Source organism: Sorex fumeus, unplaced genomic scaffold, assembly GCF_029834395.1.
Source record: "Sorex fumeus unplaced genomic scaffold, SorFum_2.1 ptg000072l, whole genome shotgun sequence".
Classification (NCBI taxonomy): domain Eukaryota; kingdom Metazoa; phylum Chordata; class Mammalia; order Eulipotyphla; family Soricidae; genus Sorex; species Sorex fumeus.
The window spans coordinates 6,703,337-6,724,539 of NW_026606129.1; the positions used below are offsets into that span (position 1 = coordinate 6,703,337).

General features: G+C 39.1%; 1 protein-coding gene across 3 annotated transcripts in view; it reads left to right on the top strand.

The window, feature by feature from the left end:
• Positions 1 to 21,203, top strand: part of GRM7 (glutamate metabotropic receptor 7) — a 931,188-nt gene that overhangs the window by 300,431 nt on the left and 609,554 nt on the right. For all 3 annotated transcript variants that reach the window (XM_056129060.1, XM_056129058.1, XM_056129059.1), the window contains exon 2: positions 6,624 to 6,840. In XM_056129060.1, coding sequence (XP_055985035.1) covers positions 6,624 to 6,840 — 217 coding nt within the window. The remainder of the gene's footprint in view (positions 1 to 6,623; positions 6,841 to 21,203) is intronic.

Here is a 21,203-nt window from a genome sequence, read left to right on the forward strand (position 1 = left end):
TATTCCCCTTTGTTTTCTTCCTTTGGCTACTGCTGTTGTGTTTATGTTAAGGAGGGGCCTTGCACAGGTTCACACATTCCACTGTGGGCCCAACTAGGAAGTACTCACATTTACTGGTGACGATGATGCCAGGGATTTGAATGTTCATCTCAACGCTATTTTCATCTTATTCTTCTGTTAGACTGTGGGTCAAAGCCAAGGTCAAATATGCAGGACCAGGGCCTTACCCATGATCAGTCCCCAGGCCCCAGTTAATCTTGAATTTTCTTCGTCCTCACTCTTTTTCTTTGAGATTTACAGGAATTCTTAAGATTTTGAATATGCATAAGTATTTCCAAGGTTAAATTAGGAACAAAATGAACTCTTTTTCTCTCCCTATTTCAAGAACAAGATGGGCTTAGGGGATTGTTACAGCTAATGATGTGAAGAATTCGGGCTCTTCCTCTGGTTTGAAGTCCATTCGCGTTTCTGTGTTGAAGAAGTGTCAAAAGTTAACTTCTTTGTAAAGTTTAAATGATAGCTTTGAGGGGTGAGAACTGTTCTAAGAATCTCGATTATATGAAGCTTTTCATCTTCTCATGGCTTCCTCATGACTCCTATCTTAGCAGAAATAATTGGAGGAACAGATTGTCTTTGAAAACTGAAGTTGATAGGGAGAACTTTTCCAACTTTTGAAGACATTCATGGTACAATGCCATTTAGCTAAGATTGGATGTTGGCAGACTAGAATTTTAACTGACAGAAGTAACTTTATTTCATTATACATTTTCAGGGTAAATAATAGGTAATTTTAAATCTTTCAATGTTCTTTGCTAAGAGTAGGAAAGAGAAAAACTATTTCAATATTATTTTTTTCTTTGAAATTCTGCTTTTTATCTAAATGAAAAGACAAAATCAATTATTATATTATGATTTCCTTACATGGAAATTCCAAGGAAAACACTCTTGAAGTAAAAAAATTTTAGAAATTACTCACTCACAAAATAAATATATAAAGAGTAATAGACCTCTACATTCCAGCACTAATAAGTTGAAAACAAAATAAAAGTTGTATATAAATCAAAAAGCAATAAAGATAGCAATTATCTAGAAATAAAGTTATCTTGTAATGTACAAGGTTTAAGTGGGAACAATTAAAAATATTTACTGAGCTAAAAGAATAAATTACAGAATAATGAAAATAACTATTTTCCTTAGAGGAAGACACAGTATTACAAATACATCCATTGTTCCCAAATTAATTTTAAATATTATTTAATGCAATTCTTATCAAACTATTAATAGAGTTTTATTGGAAACTAGCTTGACCGAATTTGGCTAGATGAAATCTGAGATTACACATGACCCTTTTGAATTATTATGAAGAGAGAATGCATTCCTACTAAGAATAGTAAAATACTCAAAGTTTGTAAGAATTAAAATTACAGAACACTGAATCAAGGGACAGAAGCCGATAAGTAGAACAGTAAAGGATACATATCCTACCACAGCAGAAAGGTGTTTAAGAATATATGACAAGGTGGCCCTTTTTTTGTGTGTAAAGATTATCTCATTATTTCCTATAGAGTGATGGAATAACTAACAAATCATCTGACAGAACAAAATTACTGTTGTTCCACCTGTGTAACAAGTAAATCTTTTCCTTATAGAAAATTTTTTTAAGTAAACTTCAGATATTTGTGTAAACTTATAGAAGAAGTGGTTCAATGACATTCTAAGAGAATACTCCCAGAGTTTTATAATGATGTGAAAGCATCCAGCAGACTAAAACAAGCAAAAAAATATAAAATAACTTTAAAATGTGGCCAGAGAGATAGAACAAGGGTGAAGGCTCTGGACTTGAATGTGTCCATGGCTGGCCACGACACTGATTTGAATACCAGGCACCACATGTGGTCCCCTGAGTACTGGTAGAGATCACTCCTGAACACAGAGCCAGGAATTGCCTCTGGGCACCTTTATTTATGACCCCCAGACAAACAAATAGCTCTCAAATGATACTGAAAGCTTGATGGGCATTTCATATTGAACAATAAAGATTAGGTTTAGTTAGATTTTTTTGCCATACTATTAGGTAACCAGGAAAAAAAAGATCAAAGGAAATGAGAATGGGAAAACCAAGAAAGAAGAAATTAATACCCAGATTTTCATAATTAATATTGCTCTACCCATGTGTACACAAGGATAAGAAAATAAACTGATATTAGAAGACAAAGCATTTATTTGTTTTTTCTCTTTTTTTCACATGTTGTTAATTATATGAAGAATAGAGACTCATTCTAAACAAATGTTGTAGATGATAGATAAGTTTAATTTTATTTCATACTCATTGACAAAAACATTTTGTGAAGTAAGAAAATTGTCATACAGTTAAAAGAAAAATAAAGTGAGATGAAAATTTAGCCCTCTGATAAAGGTGAGAAGTGTCTTAGCTTTTGAAATTGGAAAACAGAAGGTTCAGAGATAGAAGGAATTTCTATTTTTTAACGTAGAAGTGTTATTACACTAAATTGTCTTCATCCAAAGATCAGTTCTGCGCTTCTATCAAAGACTGGCAAGGGGGGAGGGTTTCAATAACAGAAAGAGGAAATATAGCTAGAGATCAAGGAGAATCAGCACAGATAACTAATAACAATTTGTTCAATTGCAGGTACCAGTTATAATGCACACTTCAAAAAAATGCTATGTGAACCTAAACATTAGCTTTAAAACAAGTAAGAAATATATGAGGCATAATAGCTAAACAATTGAGCAGAATTCTTTTTCAAAGTTTGCATCATGTCATTATTCCCTCAACTTTGTATTGTAAGGAGGAATATTCTTCTCCAGGATATTTTTATTTCAAAAGTGAAATCCTTCTGATCTTTCATCCTTACCCAAGCATCACAATATACGCAGAAGAAATAAGTCTCGTGGATACATGATCCTAAGAGGATGTTTGAGTCCTAAGTCAGGAAATACTTATTTTGATGTAAAGATAATCCACCAATAGCAATCATTATCCAAGAGTGTGTGAGTGAGGAAAACAATGTTCCACCATGCATTTATTTTTTAATTTTATTTTTAAATTTACCTTTTAAAATTGAGACATAGTGAGAGTCACAGTTACAAAGTTGTTCATGATTGAGTTTCAGTCATACAACGCTCCAACACCCAACCCTTCACCAGTGCACATTTCCCACTGCTAATGTCCCCAGTTTCCCTCCCACCCCACTTCCTGCCTGCCTGCCTCTGTGGAAGGCACTTCTCTTCTCTCTCTGTCTCTGTCTCTCTCTGTCTCTCTATTTCTCTCTCATTTTGGACTTTATGGTTTGCCATACAAGTACTAAAAGATTATCATATATAATCCTTAACCTACTTTCAAACTCAGTTTTTGTCCAGAGTGATTATTTCGAACTATTATTGTCATATTGGCCCTTTCTATATGCTAACATCCCTTTGCCACCCACACACTTGTGGAAGTTTCCAACCATTGAGCAGTCCTCTTCCACCATGGGTTTATTACAAAGATTGGAGCCTAGTTCAGAGACTATGTTCATAGGTGTGCTTCTCAATTCTGATGTTTTACTGCGGATACATAAATGCAAATTCAAGAAAACAGCTGATTGTATCTTTATTTGTAGTTTTTCAGATGGGGATGGGATTTAGGTAGATGGGCATTTAAGAGGAAGAACATGCTCCACATTTCCATAAGTTGAAATGATAAAAATGTATTCACATGCTTGGCTTCTTTCCTTTCTGTTTTTGGTAAGATCACTCCTCTTTTCTCACCTTATCTTCTTTCCCCCTTCCCTCTTTCTCTCCCTCTTCCTTTCTTTATCCTTTCTTTATCCATTCCATTTATTATAAACTTCCTTTTATTGCTTAAATTCTACAATCAGTTGGTTGTTACCTTACTTAAAATTTATAACCCCACATCTATACAGCTATGAGAAAATCTTCAGGAATTCATTCTACTGCTGCCTTTGTATGCTTATTAAGTGTTGTTCCAACATTCAACAAAGCGTCATAATTTAAGTTCAGAAGTTTCAACTCAGAATCCTTCTCTTTCTTTTACAGATCTGTGGCCTGAGTAGGACAGATTCTACATATGAGTTTCATTTCCTCTTTATAAAATAAATTAATAGAGTGAACTGTAGTACAATACAGTTTAGTGTAGCATGTGCTACAAAGAGTGTGAATATTGCTCTTAAAGAAAGCATAATGTATGGTCATTGGATATGGGAATTAATACAAAACTTAAAACATGACTGGCACAAAATGAGTTAATATAGAGTTAAATAAATATTTTATTTTACATTTACATATTTTACTATTACTGGTTTGTTTGGGGTGGCACACCCAACAGTGCTCAGGACTAGCTCTGTACTCAGGGATCGTTCCGTGTGTTACTCCTGGAGTCATATGGGCTGCTGGGGATCAAACCCAGTTTTGCCTTGGGCAGGAAGATGCCCTACCCACTGTACTATGGCTCTGGTGAAATACACATGTAGCTATTTTCTTGTCTTAGGACAGTGAACAAAGAGGATGTTTGTGATAGTGTCTACAGAGAACTTGGGAAGTCAACCAAGGGGCTGGGTGGGGGACAGTCTAGTGAAGTACATACTATTTTCTGTTTTGATTATCATTACCCATTCTTCTGTCTCAGACATCGGCAAAGCTGTGTGCATTTTAATTTTTTTCCAAAATAATTTTTTTGCTATTATTGTTAACTCGTTGTTGTGCAATTGATTCATCAGAGTAAACTCTAGTGAAAAGAAACATCTGAGTTTGTCCCCAGATCTTTGCAATACCATTCTCACTTTTTTCTTAATATCCCTTCACTTTCCTATCTTGAGAAATGACTTCAGTGAAGACTTGAGTCAGAGGCATTGTGCCTCCAGTGGTCATAGTGCAGAACTGCACCAGGATTTGGCTGCGGGCAGATGCTGGGCATCACTTGGCTTGACTGTCATTGGAATATTATGCTGCCATGAGGATATCATGGGAATATTCTTGGAGAAATAAGCTTTATGGAAATCATGACTATGTTGAAGCAATGATAAAAGGCTTGACCAAAGGAAAACTTTGGTTAACTTCTTCTCTCTTGTGGTGCCACCTGACTCCTTTGAAGCCCAGACCATTGTGGACATTGTCAAGGCCCTCGGCTTGAATTATGTGTTGACACTGGCATCTAAAGGAAGTTATGGAGAGAAAGGCGTGGAGTCCTTCACTCAGATTTCCAAAGGGGCAGATAGGAAGAGATTGCGATGATTAAGGTTACTGACATGCTTCCAAATGTCTGTGGCTCTACCAGTTGTTTTCTAGGCCTTTTAAACAAAAAGAAAAAGGACCATAATCAATAGAATTTTCAAAACAGAGTCCACTCGAGTGTAGCTTGGCATCTTGGAGCCCAAGTGTTTGACTGTTTGCTTAATCTCAGCCAAAATCAAAACTTGTCTTTATTTTATTTTATTTTATTTTATTTTTATTGTGGCTGGAGTGATAGCACAGCGGATACGGAGTCTGCCTTGCACGCAGCCAACATGGCTGACGCAAGTTCGATTCCTCCACCCCTCTCGGAGAGCCCGGCAAGCTACCGAGAGTATCTCGCCTGCACGGCAGAGCCTGGCAAGCTCCCCGTGACGTATTCGACATGCCAAACACAGTAACAACAAAGTCTCCAATGGAGACGTTACTGGGCCCGCTCGAGCAAATCGATGATCAACGGGAGGGCCTTTACCTTTACCTTTTTATTTTTATTGGATCACTGTGAGATACACAGTCACAGAATTGTTTATGATTGTATTTCATTCATAGTGTTCCAGCACTATCCCTGCAACATTTCCCACCACTAATGTCCTTAATTTCCTTCATGCTAACAGCCCCACCACAAGCCTACCTCTATGGCAGGTACTTTTCTCCTCTCGATCTCTCTCTGTCTCTTTCTCTCATTCATACTCTTTCCTTTTGGGCATTATTGTTTACAGTACAGATGCTCAAAGGTTATCATGTGTATCCCTTTCCCTACTTTCAACACTCAGTTCTTGTCCAGAGTGATCATTTCCAACCATCATTTTCCTGCCGATCCCATCTCTGTCCCGACTGCCCTATATGCCCTGTACACTTGTGGCAGCTTCCAACCATGTGCCAATTCTCCTGGCTCTTGTTTCTACTGTTCATGTGTATTTGTCTGATACTCTTCAAAAGTTGTCTTTAGGTACTTGAGTAACCCTTATGACAAATCTGGAAAATTTCAACCAGAAAGATAGTAGAGGAAGAACTATGGACTTGCCTTCCATAGGTCTGACCCAGGATTGATCCTTGGCACCACATATAGTACCTGCTAGCACCAACTCCCTAATGCAGAGCCAGAAATATCCCCTGAGCACTGCCGGGTATTGCTCAAACACACTCACCCTGGAATACGAACAGAGAGGAGATTGCAGATGACCAAAGGACGGTGCCCCAAGCAGTTTGGGGCTGCTGTCCATGGTGCCTGCCACCCGTAGTACTGAGTAAAGTGTGCTTCCCCCTTGGAGTGCAAGCCCAGTGCTTTAAGTAAACGCGCAGTCGCCTCGAGTGCCAGTGGGTCTCTCCCGTCCTCCTGGAGTGCTCTCATGCGGTGCTCTCTTGCCTTTCAGATCCCTCAGATCAGCTACGCGTCCACGGCGCCCGAGCTCAGTGACGACCGGCGCTATGACTTCTTCTCCCGTGTGGTGCCACCCGACTCCTTCCAAGCCCAGGCCATGGTGGACATTGTCAAGGCTCTCGGCTGGAATTATGTGTCAACACTGGCGTCTGAAGGAAGTTATGGAGAGAAAGGTGTGGAGTCCTTCACTCAGATTTCCAAAGAGGCAGGTAGGAAGAGATTGCAATGGTTAAGGTGACCCACATGCTTCCAAATGTCTTTGGTTCTGCCAGTTGTTTTCCAAGCCTTTTATACAAATGATATAGAAAGTAATCCTCAGTGTGCTCTCCCAGGACTCTGCCCATGAAGCAGGCCCGGAAGGTCTTCCTCTGTAACTGTGTGTGTTTTCTTTTTCATTATTGAGTCACCATGAGTTACAAAGCTGATCATGGTGGAGTTTCAGTCATGCAGTCTTCCAACACTTATCCCTCCAAGTTTTTGAAGAGAAGTTTTTTAAAAGTGTGAGAGCACGTTCTTTTAAAGAGTTAGTGAAATAGATGAGATGAAGACACTAAAATTGCTGTCTCACTTCCGGATGCTGAGTAAGGGCGTGGCATCCAGCCTGTGCCTCCAAGCCTGAGACCATACAGGGTGACACGCGTGTCCACGCACACACTTCTTTCTGCCTCTTCCCCAGGGAAGCAGATGCTCTGTCCACTGTGGCACTCTTTGGAGGGGGGTGACCATGTGACTCCAAAGTGACTTGGCCAGTGCAAACTCAGATAAATGATCCAGGCAGCAGAATACATTTAGACAAATGGTCTTTGATTTTTTTTGGATTATTTTGAGAAAGACAGTTCTTTTAAGTAGCACTTGAAGAAGTTTCTTTGATGTTTGTTTATGTAGCTCAAGTTGAAAGTAATAGATTTAAGTGTTTGGCCAGCTGGCTCCATTGGGCAGATCTTGAAAAATGATGTGAAATCCTTACAGTTACTCTTCCTGACAAATATTCAGGTGCCTGCATGGAGGTGTTGGCCAGAGTACCTGTATATGATAGGAAACATACTTGGCTTCACCTATATAGGGTTCTTATGCTAACTTTGGGTTCTTAGTTCTGTTTTGTAAGACTCACCTAATCCAAATTGTTGCTACCCGCAGAGCTAACTATGAAGGCAAACAAAGCAGATAGAAGGAAGTCCTTTTCATGAGGCAGGCTCTCCATCAGAAATCTGGAAAAATGGTTTTGTGTATTTGACTGTCAGACCACAGATGTACCTGAATATCTGCAGGTACATGGCCATTGAGATAGGCAGCCAGGCCTTTCTGTTGTATGCTTGCATTTTAATTCTGTGCATCCTTTTTAGTTATTGTTTCAGAAATGGGTTGGCTCTTACTCCTCTTCTCTAGACTGAAATTCTTTTACTTTAACACTTTGACAAGTTCCTAGTCATTGACAGTTTCAGTATAACTTCTGGTTCAATCAGCCTCCCTCATCCCCTACCAGTCACCAACACCAGCACCAACAACCGCAATTATGGTTCTCTCTGCTCAATAGTGTGTTTCTAAGTGCTTCCTCCCATAGCACTTACGGCGTCTTAGAGTAAACAGTATTGTTTTCTGTACCCAAGTCTCTAAGAGGCTGCCAGATCTGTCTCATTGCTCTTATAGACCAAATGGTTGCCATAATTTTAAGATAAACAATTCTGTTATAATTAAATTAGGAGCTTTCTGCCTAGGAGGAACAAAGATGGCCTGGTGCCTGTGTCATGCGGAGAACTCATTAACAATTGGTTTCATGAATCTCCAAATAGATAACCATATTTGGTAACTGTGATTCCATTCCTTTTCATTTTTATTTGATTCCTCCTTTGATCAAAATATGCCAGAGATTGTCTTAGATAAATATATATTATATGAGCATGGAAATCAATAATAGGTAAGCTAAAATGAAGATGAAATATAGGGGTAGAGAAAGCAGAGGATAGGTGATAATGAGGTTCAGAGGCCAGCTCGCTCTGCATGACTCTGAAATGACTTAGAGATTCAACGCTGAACTTTATCTGGGCAGAGCAAAGAGCACCAGTTGTTTTGTTGTAACAAGATACAGTGAATATTCCAGTATACACAGAATAGAACCCACTGCTTGTTCTGAGTCTTTATAAAAGATGATTTCATAGCCTGGTCAGTGATAACTTTCATGGGACTGTTGTACCTAGTATCACTCTGTCTTCCACAGAATGAGACTGGAAAGAAAACCCTCTACAATATAGTCTGAACCACCCCTCCCCTCCAGCACATGTTTGTAGCTAATCCTACCCCAAAAGCAGCCAGTGAAAAATAAAGGTGTGTATCATTGGCAGCAGGTTGAATGAACTTTAAATATGAGAGTCTAATCCTTCGGAAGGTAATGAAAGAAAAGCTGAAGAAAGACAAAAAAGGACATGTGCAACAGAAAATAGATCCTGGGTAGTTCTTCAGCAAACAGTGTGAAAATTGACAAGCATTCATTATATATTTTATTGCAACATGCCTTATATACAATTAAAGTGAAATGACTGAGAGCTTTGCAAAGGACCCCCTCTACAGACACTTGAAAATGGAAGATAAAGTGAGGGGGAAAAGACCATCAAATGAACTGTGGTGTGCATTCTCACTCAGTGTGTGTGTTTGTATGTGTGTGTACTTTTGTGTGTGTGAATCAGAGAGTGCTTATACCCCCTATATGTGTGACAGTAGGGGGTGACCCTGTGTACTGACACACCATATGTGTGAGTATAATTGTGCCCCGTGTACTCACTGTGTGAGAGTAGGAGTGTACCCCAGTGCCCCATGAACTCACTATGTGAGAGCACAGTGTACTCCACATATTCACTGTGTGTCAGTAAGAGTGTGCCCCATGTACTCACTCCTTGCGTGTAAGTAAAAGTGGGCCCCATGTACATACAGACCATCTGTGTGAATAGGAATGGGCCCTATCTACTCACTGTGTGTGAGAGTAGATATGTACCTCATGTGCTTACTGTATATAAGAGTATGAGTGTACCCAAGTACTCATGGTGTGTGTATGAATGTGCTCATGTACTCATTGTGTGTGAGAAAAGAGTATGCCCTGTGTACTCACTGTGTGAGAAGTAGGAGTATACCCCGTTTACTCACTGTATGTGAGAGTAGGAGTGTGCCCCATGTACTCATTGTGTTTGTGTGAGTAGGAGTATGTCCCGTGTACTTGCTTTGTGTGAGAGTAGGAGTATACCCTGTTTACTCGCTGTTTGTGAGATTAAAATTGTGCCCCCTCAGCTGGTTCACAGTATCAGAGAGCACTTGAGCAGAGAGCATGATTTTACATTGTGGGTGCTATCATGATGTAAGCATTTGCTACCCAAAGTGGATTTCAGCACATAGAGAGGAATGATCATGTACTACAATATTAAAAAGTAAACCACCTACTTTAATGTTAAGTCAAATCAGCAGAAATGAGTTATCGTATCAGAAATATAAAAGGGGTGAGAAATGTTTCTACTGTGCTTCTTGAGAGCACAGGTACATGGTGGTGAGGGGGGCTTCTTTAGGGGAGTTTCAAGGACTCTTTGCACTGCTTTGCTTCCCGCTGATCCAGGTGGCTCTTTGGAGCATTCTGTGGCCCAAGACATTCTGCAGGCAGAAAGACATGCCTTGAAATTCCTGGCTCTGTTGCTTTGTGCTGTAATAGTGTTGGTACACGATTTCCTTTTAAAGCTCAGATTCCAAGGGTGCAGACATTAAAGAATGATACCTTCTTCATCATCTTGGTGAAATCAATCAGGGGACATAGCAGAGAAATAGTCAACATATGGCAATCCCCAATATCAGTTCCTGCAAGACACCAGAGTTGAGTGTTAGAGCTTTAACACTTCAAAAAACTCCAGTGATAGATAACTTTTGCCCTCAGTCATAGTAACAAGGTGATTTCTATATGATGATAAACATTGCACATTTAGAATATAATAAATATATATGTATAATACATATTGTGCAACAAGAAATATTATATGACATTTGGTAGAAAACATATTGATAGTATTTAAATAATGCAGTGCAACATTATCCTAGTGTTCTTCAGCCTTCTTATACCCACTGTGGACTGGCACCTCTCTCATATACCACTGCTGGCAGTGGTAGACCAGTGATTTTTTTTAATCTTTCTGCACCTGTGGGTCAAACTAGCAGTTAATGATCATTGCATTATATTACATAATAATAGATCTTAACTGAGTTGCTAATCTTACTAACATACGTTTTCGGGTGACATATAAGAAGGGAAGAAAGTGAACATTGTTCTGTGCATGCTGCAATGTGCTTCTGTGTGTGTCTGTACATGCACAAGCATGCATACACAAATTCGATATGAGGGAAATTAAGAAAGCCCATGGCTTAATTAAGATGTTTTGATTTATCGATGACAGGCTGGAAGGAATCACTTACCTTCTTCTGGAAGACTGAACATTATCGTTCTCATTTGTTTGTTTGGTTCTTCACTTCCCATGCTCAGGGCTTACTCTGAACTCTGCATTCAGGAATCACTCCATAGTGTAGGAGTGGGAGGACCATATGGGATTCCAGGGATAAAACCTGGGTTGATGTCCTGCAGAACAAGTGCTCATTCACTGTCACTGAACTATCTCTCCAGCCCTGAAGACAATCCTTTTTAAATAAAATAAGTAACAATAAACATTTACCCTCTAGAATACTTCATTCAAAATTTTGCTACAGATTTAGTCCCGTACCAAAAGCTCTCTCTGGCTGCAGGAACAGCAGAGTCCCATCCAGGTGCTCAGTCAGTCCTGTTGTGATAGAACATTCCAAACAGCAGGCAGAGGAAATGCTCTGAGATGCAGCAGATCCCTCGTATTGGCGTGGGAACGGAAACGAGGGTACCAGCTGCCCAAAAAAATCATCAGTGACTCTGCTCTTATAGTCACAGATGACTTCCATATGCACACGTGCAATTCCTTTTTAAGCTTTCAGAAAGGACTGTGGCAAGCCCTCAGAGGGGGAGGAGGTTTTTGTAAAATGGTTACATTCGCATAAATTGCTTGGTTTATTTGAATGAATGCACATGGAGCATCAACAAAGCAATTTATCGCTTAGTAGCACAAGACATGAGAGAATATTCACTCCCAACATGCTTAAAAACTCAGACCTGCATAGTAAGCTGACTCGTCCAGAGCAGAGAGACCAGCCAGAAGTGGGCGTCAGAGGAAATTCTTACAATAGCTACTTGACATGTAGAAGTTTGTCCTAGATCTTTGGAGCCAACTTTGGCTCATGGATAGTAAGCACAGGAGCATCAGATCTGATGCCAAGAGTTTTCCAGGCAGTTTCCAGGGTAGTACTACAATTTCTTGCTTCAAATAGGTGAATCAGGAACTCATGCATGCTTCAGTGAGCACAGAAGCCTGATGGTAGAAGCAGCCACAGTGGTAGGCGTGGTCCAGGGCTGCAGATGGGATCCTGCGTGATCTCATGCACTTGCACAATTTTGATTTCCTCTCCAAACAGGTAGGTGTGGACCCCAGAGAGCTGTTTAGATAACACCTTTGGACTCAGGTCTGACAGTCGGAACTAGGATTCTCTAGCTTCCCCCATGATTCTGTGAATGTGAAGTATCTAGTGTAACTGAATAAGCTGATTCTTCTATGTAAACTAAATAGATGTTGCTTCTATTGTATGGCTTATTCTTCTTTAGTAGAATTAAGTGCAATGTCTATGAGAGCCATGATTCCTTGTATAGAACTACCACCATACATTTTGTGGAGTTTACTAGTAATTACTATAAGCAGTTTTTTAATTGAATCACTGTGAGATACAGTTACAAAGATTTCATGTTTGAGTTTCTGTCATACAATGATCGAATACCCATTCCTCCACTAGTGCATATATTTCACCACCAATGTTCCTAGTACCACCCCTCACCCGTCACCCCCCCCCCCCCCGCCTCTATTGCAGACAATTTCCCCACTACTAAGTCATGAAATTTGCTTATAAGTGGATGGTCATGGAAAGTATCATACTAAGTGAAATGAGTCAGAAAGAGAGGGAAAGACATAGAATGAATGCAGTCATTTGTGGAATATAACATAGTTTGGGCTGGAGCGATAGCACAGCGGTAGGGAGTTTGCCTTGCATGCAGCCAACATGGCCGACCCCCCCCCCACCCCGAGTTCAATTCCTCCGCCCCTCTCAGAGAGCCTGGCAAGCTACTGAGAGTATCTCACCTACACGGCAGAGCCTGGCAAGCTACCCGTGATGTATTCGATATGCCAAACACAGTAACAACTAAGTCTCCAATGGAGACGTTACTGTGCCTGCTCGAGCAAATCGATGAACATCGGGAGGACAGTGACATGAACATAGCATAATATGAGACTGACACCCAAGGGCAGTGGAGACAAGGGCCAGGAATATTGCTCAATGATTGGAATCCTGTCTCCTGAGTTGGGGCAGAAGGCAGCTGAAATAGAGAAGGTATCTCTCTGTCAATGATGGTTGGAGGGATCATTCGTGATGGGAGATGTGTGCTGAAAGTAGATAAAAAAAACAAACTTGATAGACTCTCAGTATCTGTATTGCAAATTACGAACAGTCTTATTTTCTGTTCCCTTTAGAATTTAAGTTTGTTGAGGACTGTACCAGCTAATGTTTAGCAGCAGTAACTGGTTCAATAGATAATGCCTGAGTCAATGGTCTGTTTGTGGTACCTATCAAGGAGCCCATGCATTAGTACTTGGAAAGGCTCATAGGCTGGTGCAGGAAAACTCTTGGGGGGGGGCTGTTCCAGTTCTGCTTTTTTATTTTATTTTATTTTGTTTTATTTTTATTTTGGGGTCATACCTGGCGATGCACAGGGGTTATTCCTGGTTCTGCACTCAGGAATTACTCCTGGCGGTGCGCAGGGGACCATGTGGGATGCTGGGAATCGAACCCGGGTCGGCACGTGCAAGGCAAATGCCCTATATACTGTGCTATCACTCCAGCCCCTCTGCTTTTTTAAAGTTCATATTCACTGCTATAATAAAAAGAACTTGGAGGATAAAATATTGGATAAGAAAGCTGTGTTAGGAATCTTGTGCAGTATATATCCAATTAGTCTTTTCATGTCAGATACCATTTATAATAAATAATAATTAAGAGGAGTGACAATATGAAGACAAAAGCTAATCTCTGCCAAGAGTCGGATGTGTAAGTCAAGGGACAGTATCTTGAACAGTTGTGCAAGAAAGGACTTATTTTTAATTTATAACATTTATTTAATTAAAGAACTGTGATTTACGAAGTTATTGATAGTTGACTTTTTGGTATATAATATTCCATCTCCAATTCCAATGTGATTTGAAAAGTTATTGATAGTTGAGTTTTTGGCATATAATATTTATCCAATCCCACTGTCATTTAAAAAGTTATTGATAGTTGAATTTTAGGCATATAGTATTTCAACATCAATCCCAACATGATTTTCAAAGTTATTGATAGTTGAGTTTTAGGCATGTAATATTTCAATACCAATCCCACCACCAGTGTCAGTTGTCAGCTTCCCTCCACCAGTGTTCTCATACTCTGTGCCCCACAGCCCCTTGTCTGTCACCTTGAAAGGGACACTGCAGAGTTCAATTGTTGGAGCTTAGCTCTTATATTTTCAGTGTTGTTGGGTCTGTGCTTTGGGAATATAGCTATGCCACTCTCCCACACAACCGGTACAGCCAAAGCCCCACCCCCTGATTCCCCATTACTTCCATTTCTCATCTTCTTCCTTCTCCACTTGGTTTCTTTCCCTCCCTATCCTTCTCTCTAAGCTCTAAAGGGTGATCTGGGCATCTCCCATTTACTACATTGTATTTCCTCATCCAGTTATTCTATATACCACAGATAAGTGAGATCATCCTGTGTTTGTCTTTCTTTTTCTGGCTTTCTTCATTCAACATGATATCGACCAGTTCTAACCAAATATCACAGCTCCATAGAATTTTACTGTTTTATGTACCACGGCGATAGCACAGCGGGTAGGGCGTTCGCCTTACAAGCGGCCAACATGGCCGACCCGAGTTCGATTCCTCCGCCCCTCTCGGAGAGCCCGGCAAGCTACCGAGAGTATTCGATATGCCAGACACAGTAACAACAAAGTCTCCAATGGAGACGTTACTGGGCCCGCTTGAGCAAATCGACGATCAACGGGAGGGCCTTTACCTTTTACCTTATGTACCACATCTTCATAATCTATTCATCTGAATTTGGACAGTGAGGTTGATTCCATATCTTAACTATTGTACTTAGTACATCAACAAATAATGGTGTGAATACGTTCTTTTGAATAAATGTTTTTAAATCCTAGGGATTGATGCCCCAAAGTGGAACTCCTGGATCATATGGCAACCCAATTCTAAGTTCATTGAGGACTCTACATACTGTTTTCTCAGGGGTCGAATCACATAATATGCCCACCAGCAGTGAATGGGAGTACCTTTTTCACCACATCTCTGCCAGCTTACATTGTTTCTACTATTTTTAATATGTGACATTCTCAATAGTAAAGATTATATCTCCTTGTAATCTTGATTTGTATTTCCCTAATGATAAGTGACACTGAGGACTTTTTCATGTGCCTATTGGTCATCTACCTGTCTTCTTTTGAGAAGTGTCTGTTAATTTCCTGTCCCCATTTTTTGATAGGCTATTTGAATTTTTTGATTTTGATCTTTGTTAGCATTTTATAGGTCCTGGATACCAAGCCTTTATATGATGTGTTGAATGCAAATAGTTTTTTAATTTCAGTTAGCTGTCTTTCAGTTTTATCCTATTTCATTTTTTTTTTTGCTACACAAAAACTCTTTAATTTGATATGGTCCTACTTGTTTATTTTTTTATATTGTTGCTTTTGCCAGTGGTATCAGATCATTAAGACACCTTTAATGTCCAAATTTTGGACCATTTTGCCTATATTTTCCTCAATGTACTTAATAGTTTCTGGTAGGATTTCAAGGTCTTCAGTCTACCTTGAATTGACTTTTGTGTAATGTGTGAGATGTGAGTCCAACTTTAATTTCTTAACCATAGTTATCTAGTTTTCTGAGCACCATTTGTTGAAGTGGCTGCCTTTACTCCATTCCATTAGCCCCTTTATCAAAACTTATATATATATATATATATATACGTATATATATATGGGTTGTTATTATCCTTAGGTCTTCAGTTCTGACCTATTGATCAGAGATCCTATCTTAATTCAGTACCATACAGTTTTGATCACTATAACTTTAGAATACAGCTCCGAATTAGGTAATGATACCATTTAGGTAATAATATCTCCCAGTTTGTTATTTTTCATTGTGACTTTCATTGTGAAATAGACTCCTTGATCATATTTTCCTCTGATTAATTCTTTGTGTCTAAGAATGTGACAATTTTTTGTGTATTGACTTCGTATCCAGCCACTTTATTATGTTGATTTATTATTTCTAGGAGTTTTTTTGTGGACTTTTTTAGGTTTTCTATGTATACTACCATATCATCTGTAGATACTTATAATTTGACTTCTTCTTGCCAGGGTGGATTCCTTTCAGTTGTTTTTGTTGCCTGATTTCTGTAGCCAGGACTTCTAATACTATATTAAATAAAAGTGAAGACAGTGGACATCCTTGCCTTGTGCCTAATCTCTCAGGGGATGCTTTCAGTTTCATCATTCAGAATGATCTTGACCATGATTTGGTTATGGATGCTGTTACTTTCTTGAGGAAGGGTTCATTTACCCCTATTTTGTTGGTGATTTCATCATGAAAAGATGTTGGATCTCATCAAGTTTTTCTACATCAATGGATATGATCGTATGTTATCCTTCCTTTTATTAATGTGTTATGTTAACTTATTTCATACATTGAACCATCCTTGAATCCCTGGGATAAATACCACTTAATCATGGTGTATGATTTTTATATGTTGTTGGAATAATTGATTAGCTAAGATTTTGTTAAGTATGTTTCCATCATGTTCATCACTGAAATTGGTCTGAAATTTTCTTTTATGGTAGTATCTCTGTCTGCTTTGGGGATTAGTGTAATGTCAGCTTCATAGAAGGCATTAGGAAGGATTCCTGTATCTTTGATGTTTTGGAAGAGCTTAAAGACTTAGAGCGGTACGTCTACTCTGAAAGTTTGATAGAACTCACCAGTGAATCCATCTGGACTAGAACTTTTGCTCTTAATGAGATCCTTACTGTTTTAATTTCCTTACTTATTATTGGCCAACATAGGCTTTCTACAATATTACTCATGCAAGACAGGGTGTTTTGAAGAAGGAATATACCAAATCCCAAAGGATGACCCAACAGGGCTGATAAGTGACATTTATGGGAGAGTCATGTTAAAAATTCAACATAAAATTGTTTGAACTTCTAAATGGTATAAGGTAAGTAAGTAGAATTGCTTTGTAAAATTTGATGACTTTTGAACTCTTATAAGAACCCTTCCAGGCCACCTGGGAGATATCACAAAAATTAATAAATTCATTAAATCTTAAGAGTTAAGATTTTCTAGATAAGAAATTCTGTTTCCAGTCCTCACTCTGTCAGGAACCAGCATTTTTCTTTTGGGGGTTGCAAAATCTTCACATATTTATTGAGAAAACTCTATTCTCTACTCAGAAAAACCTCTTATTATTCTGATAACAGCTGATGGCCCTATCCCAGTCCATCCTTTGTAGAGCTAGAGATAGAGGCACACATGAGGGGTAATAGTGGAAAAGCAATCTCATCAAGTTCTTATCTCTTCTATCTTTCTTCACTATGTGAGAAGTGGAAGATCTGAAAGTAAAGTCCTTTCTTCATCTACTTCCATCAAACTACTATGTGTTGCATATACTAAAAAACGTCAGGACATGGGACTCTGGTGTTGAGGTTAAATATTTCATACAAAGGACATGGATCATCTTAAGTATAGTAGTAGAGTCTCACATGGAGAAACTTTTTTGAATATATAATTTGTGAGTCAAATTATATATTCAGGGGACATGTGCTGTAGGGACACGTGCTGTAGCTTTCTTTGGACAATGGCTGTCCCATTTTTCAATATCACCTCGTCCATTAAACCTTACAGAGGCAGAAGTTTTATGTATTTTCCATGTTTAATGGTTCTGCATTTAACTTTCAAGTTATACTTTACTTTCTGGTCCTTATGAAAGTGTTTATGGAAGATATTCACAGCTTTCAGCCTCAAAGGTTTTGATGGATGTCAAAAATAGGGATACATTTCAATAGAAAAAGATTATTGGAAACATGCAGCTCTCTTCGAGAACTGGATGGAGTCATACAGAGCTAAGTCCAAAGATATCCAGGTTTAGGCTTGCTAAAAATTTTAAAGTAGAAAAATCTACTTAAGTGTCTGGTAACATTTCTGAAATCTGGAGTGACCACTGTGCTCTCCATTTATATCATTGCGCTGAAATTTCAGGATCTCATGAGAGAAAGTAAATTAGTGCTTATGGGATATGCTGGTGTTTTGCTTGAGGGAAGGTAATATACCTTGATAATTGAGTTGCCCTGAGGCTGTGTATAGTCACAGACATGTTTTCCCAACCAGAATTTCAGTGTTCTAAAATTGCTGGATATTCTGTCTTGAAAATGTTGCTTTTTGTTGCTTTTACTGCAGACATTCCAATATTCTCTCCTGTAGAATTGGAACAAGGATAGTTCTGAAAACTAGGCAGATACTCCACAGAATCTCCCAACCATTTTTGGCTGACTGCCCCTTCTCAGGGAAACAAACAAAGACTCAGCACCCCACTGGATTCTACCTTCTTTCATCAAACAAATAGAAAACACCTTAAATTGCACCCAAGGCTCTACTCTCTCCCATAGATTGCTCCAGCATTCTGTACCCTGGATTACCATAGAACCCACTTTGGGAAACACTGATCTAGACCCAGAAACACTAAATCAACAATTGGTTGTGTGAAAAAAGAGCTATTTGCCGGATTTCAGCTGTTTCCTAATTTGCTTTTTGAGCAATTCCATGTACATAAATGTCTCTCCAAGGCCTGTACACAGGGTCTGTTTTCCTTTCATTTGGCAAATGGATCCCTGCTGCTACATCTTCCTAGAGATTATAGGAAACACTACAATATCTCCACATTAATTGCACTAGCACATCTCATGTAAACCCAGGGACAACAGACAGTCAGTGTCTCTGGCATGAATAGCAGCCATCATCAACACACACTGCATTGGCTAACTTGCAAATACCTTGACCTTTGTAGCTCCCAAGTAGCCTGTCCCCAGTATTTCCTATTTCTCATTAGTATTTGGACATGTGACTTCAGATGTATCACTGAGGATCACAAGTTCACTGTAAAAGCAAACTCCAAACTGCTGTTTAGATACTCTGAGCTGTCATCACAGTTTGTAAGCCATGGCACTAGGATGACCTGAAGAGAGGACATAGGCTGTGTCACAGGCTTTTACATAACAGGTATGGTATTGAGAGGAAAGTCATTGTCATAATGATTAAAGTCTTGGGAGAAAAAAGTAGAAATGTCTGAGGATAAAAGAATGTTTATACTAATTCAAAATGCTTCCACAGGCAAAAATGTTTCTTCTTCCCTGGGTGTTAGTGATTCTTTAGATTTAGTAAAATTTAAAACATCAACACCAGCACATACTTATTGATGATGATTAATTTCCACAGGAAGGATGAAGTTGCTGAATTAAAAGTTAAAGGGATATGGGTGAATATGAGTCATTCTGTGGAAGTTTGTTGTCTTCAAAGTCTTAAAGCTGGACGCTGCAGGGATTCTTTATTTTTCTCATCAAAAAATTATTTGTGGAGGTGGGAGTAGTTGGAGCTATACATGGTGGTGCTCAGGGACTACTCCTGGCTCAGTGCTCAGGAGTCACTCCTAGAGGTGCTCATAGGACAATATGCAAAATGTCTGACAAAGCTCATACTTGCATTATCAGGAGCAAAGACCTAGCCACAGGCGTGGAACTGTTTGCTGTTTGGGGAGCTGTGTAGGGTACGTAGGATGCCAGGGGTTACTTGAATGTGACAACAATATTCCAAAGTTCATGAGTAGAATTTTTTGGATGAAGTATGTGACATGGTAGAATTCAATTTTTTCTTATTTATCAGTGATTTACCTTTCCCACAGTTGTAGAATTTGTGATTCAATGAACTTTATACACATGATTCAATGGGCAGGTGGAGTTGGGGGGCGGGGTAAGATGAAGTAGACAGTGGAGTTCATGCCCAATTCAATCAGCCTAATCGGTGGCTGAATAAATAGCAGTATTCCTACATAAAAAAAGACAAAATAGACATTCCTCAGCTGTGTTGGTTATGTCACTTTTCCACTGTATTTCTGAAGAATAGAATATGAGTTTACAATAAATTCAGATTCCATGGGAAAAGTAAAACATTTTGTAATGAAAGTCTTTATATTAAACAAGTAAAAGCTTTTATAATGGAAATAGACCAGAGTAGTTTCAGTATAAGTCACTGTTATTCTGAAAATTATGTGGAATCAACATGAAGCACACAACTAAATGGTGATACTCTCCCAAGTTTTGCTGTACTTCTAAATAAAATATCTCTTTAAAAAGATACGATGAGAGCAGATGGGGAATTCTGGCTAGAGGTTAAGCATTGGTGGTAAAGATATTTGAATAGAGCTAAGTTCATATATTCTAAGAATGGGGATGAAATTCCTGGGTCAGAGAATAATCAGAAAGTGTAGGCCTTCTGTAATAAAGTTCTCATTTGCAAATATTATTGTATTACAGTATTTTCCAAGGTGCTCCAAGGATATTATTGAGCACAGTCTCTATTTTCACATACAGTATGACTAAGCTTTGACATTAGCTTATTTTCTCTGAACAAATTTACTCAGCCTTAGATTACTGCATTCATATTACAGTAATGGTTTGGGGTGGCAACCAGGATCAATAACATAAGACACTTCTGTAAAAGCAGATTCGCAATTTGAGTGGCTTTGGGTTGATAATTATTATTTGCTCCCTGGATTGTCTCCATAGGAGGAACTTTTAGAGGAGGAACTCATCTTTGCATCTATTATGTGAAAACATAAAAACTTGTTTACAGTTGGGTGTGTACATTGCAGCCTTGATGTCAGACCCTGAAGTATAAAATGAATTAGTTCAGAGTGAAGCCATGTGTCTGTCATTTTTTTCTATTACGACCTTGTCTTCTCCTTAGTTGGATTAGCACTGGCATCAGGACTCGGGGAAACAGAAATTCTGGCTCTTTGAGGTGTTCTTTTTAATCAGCATATTCATTTAACAACGTGTGTCATTTTGGTTATGTATTTAAATCATTTGGTCACACATATGCTACCTTACCTCCCAAAGAAAAGGGGGATGGAGGGTGCCAGCAACCGGAACCCAGTCTGGTTGCTTGAAAGTAGTAAAATAGGCCATAGAGATGCCAAGGAACTCCACGCCAGGCTATTTCAGTTGAGGTTCCCCCAAGAGGGGCGAGTGAGATCCAGCAGCCAAAAACCCAACCCCAGCAGCCAAAACCTCCAGAACCCAACCACTGCCACACTCGACTGTTCC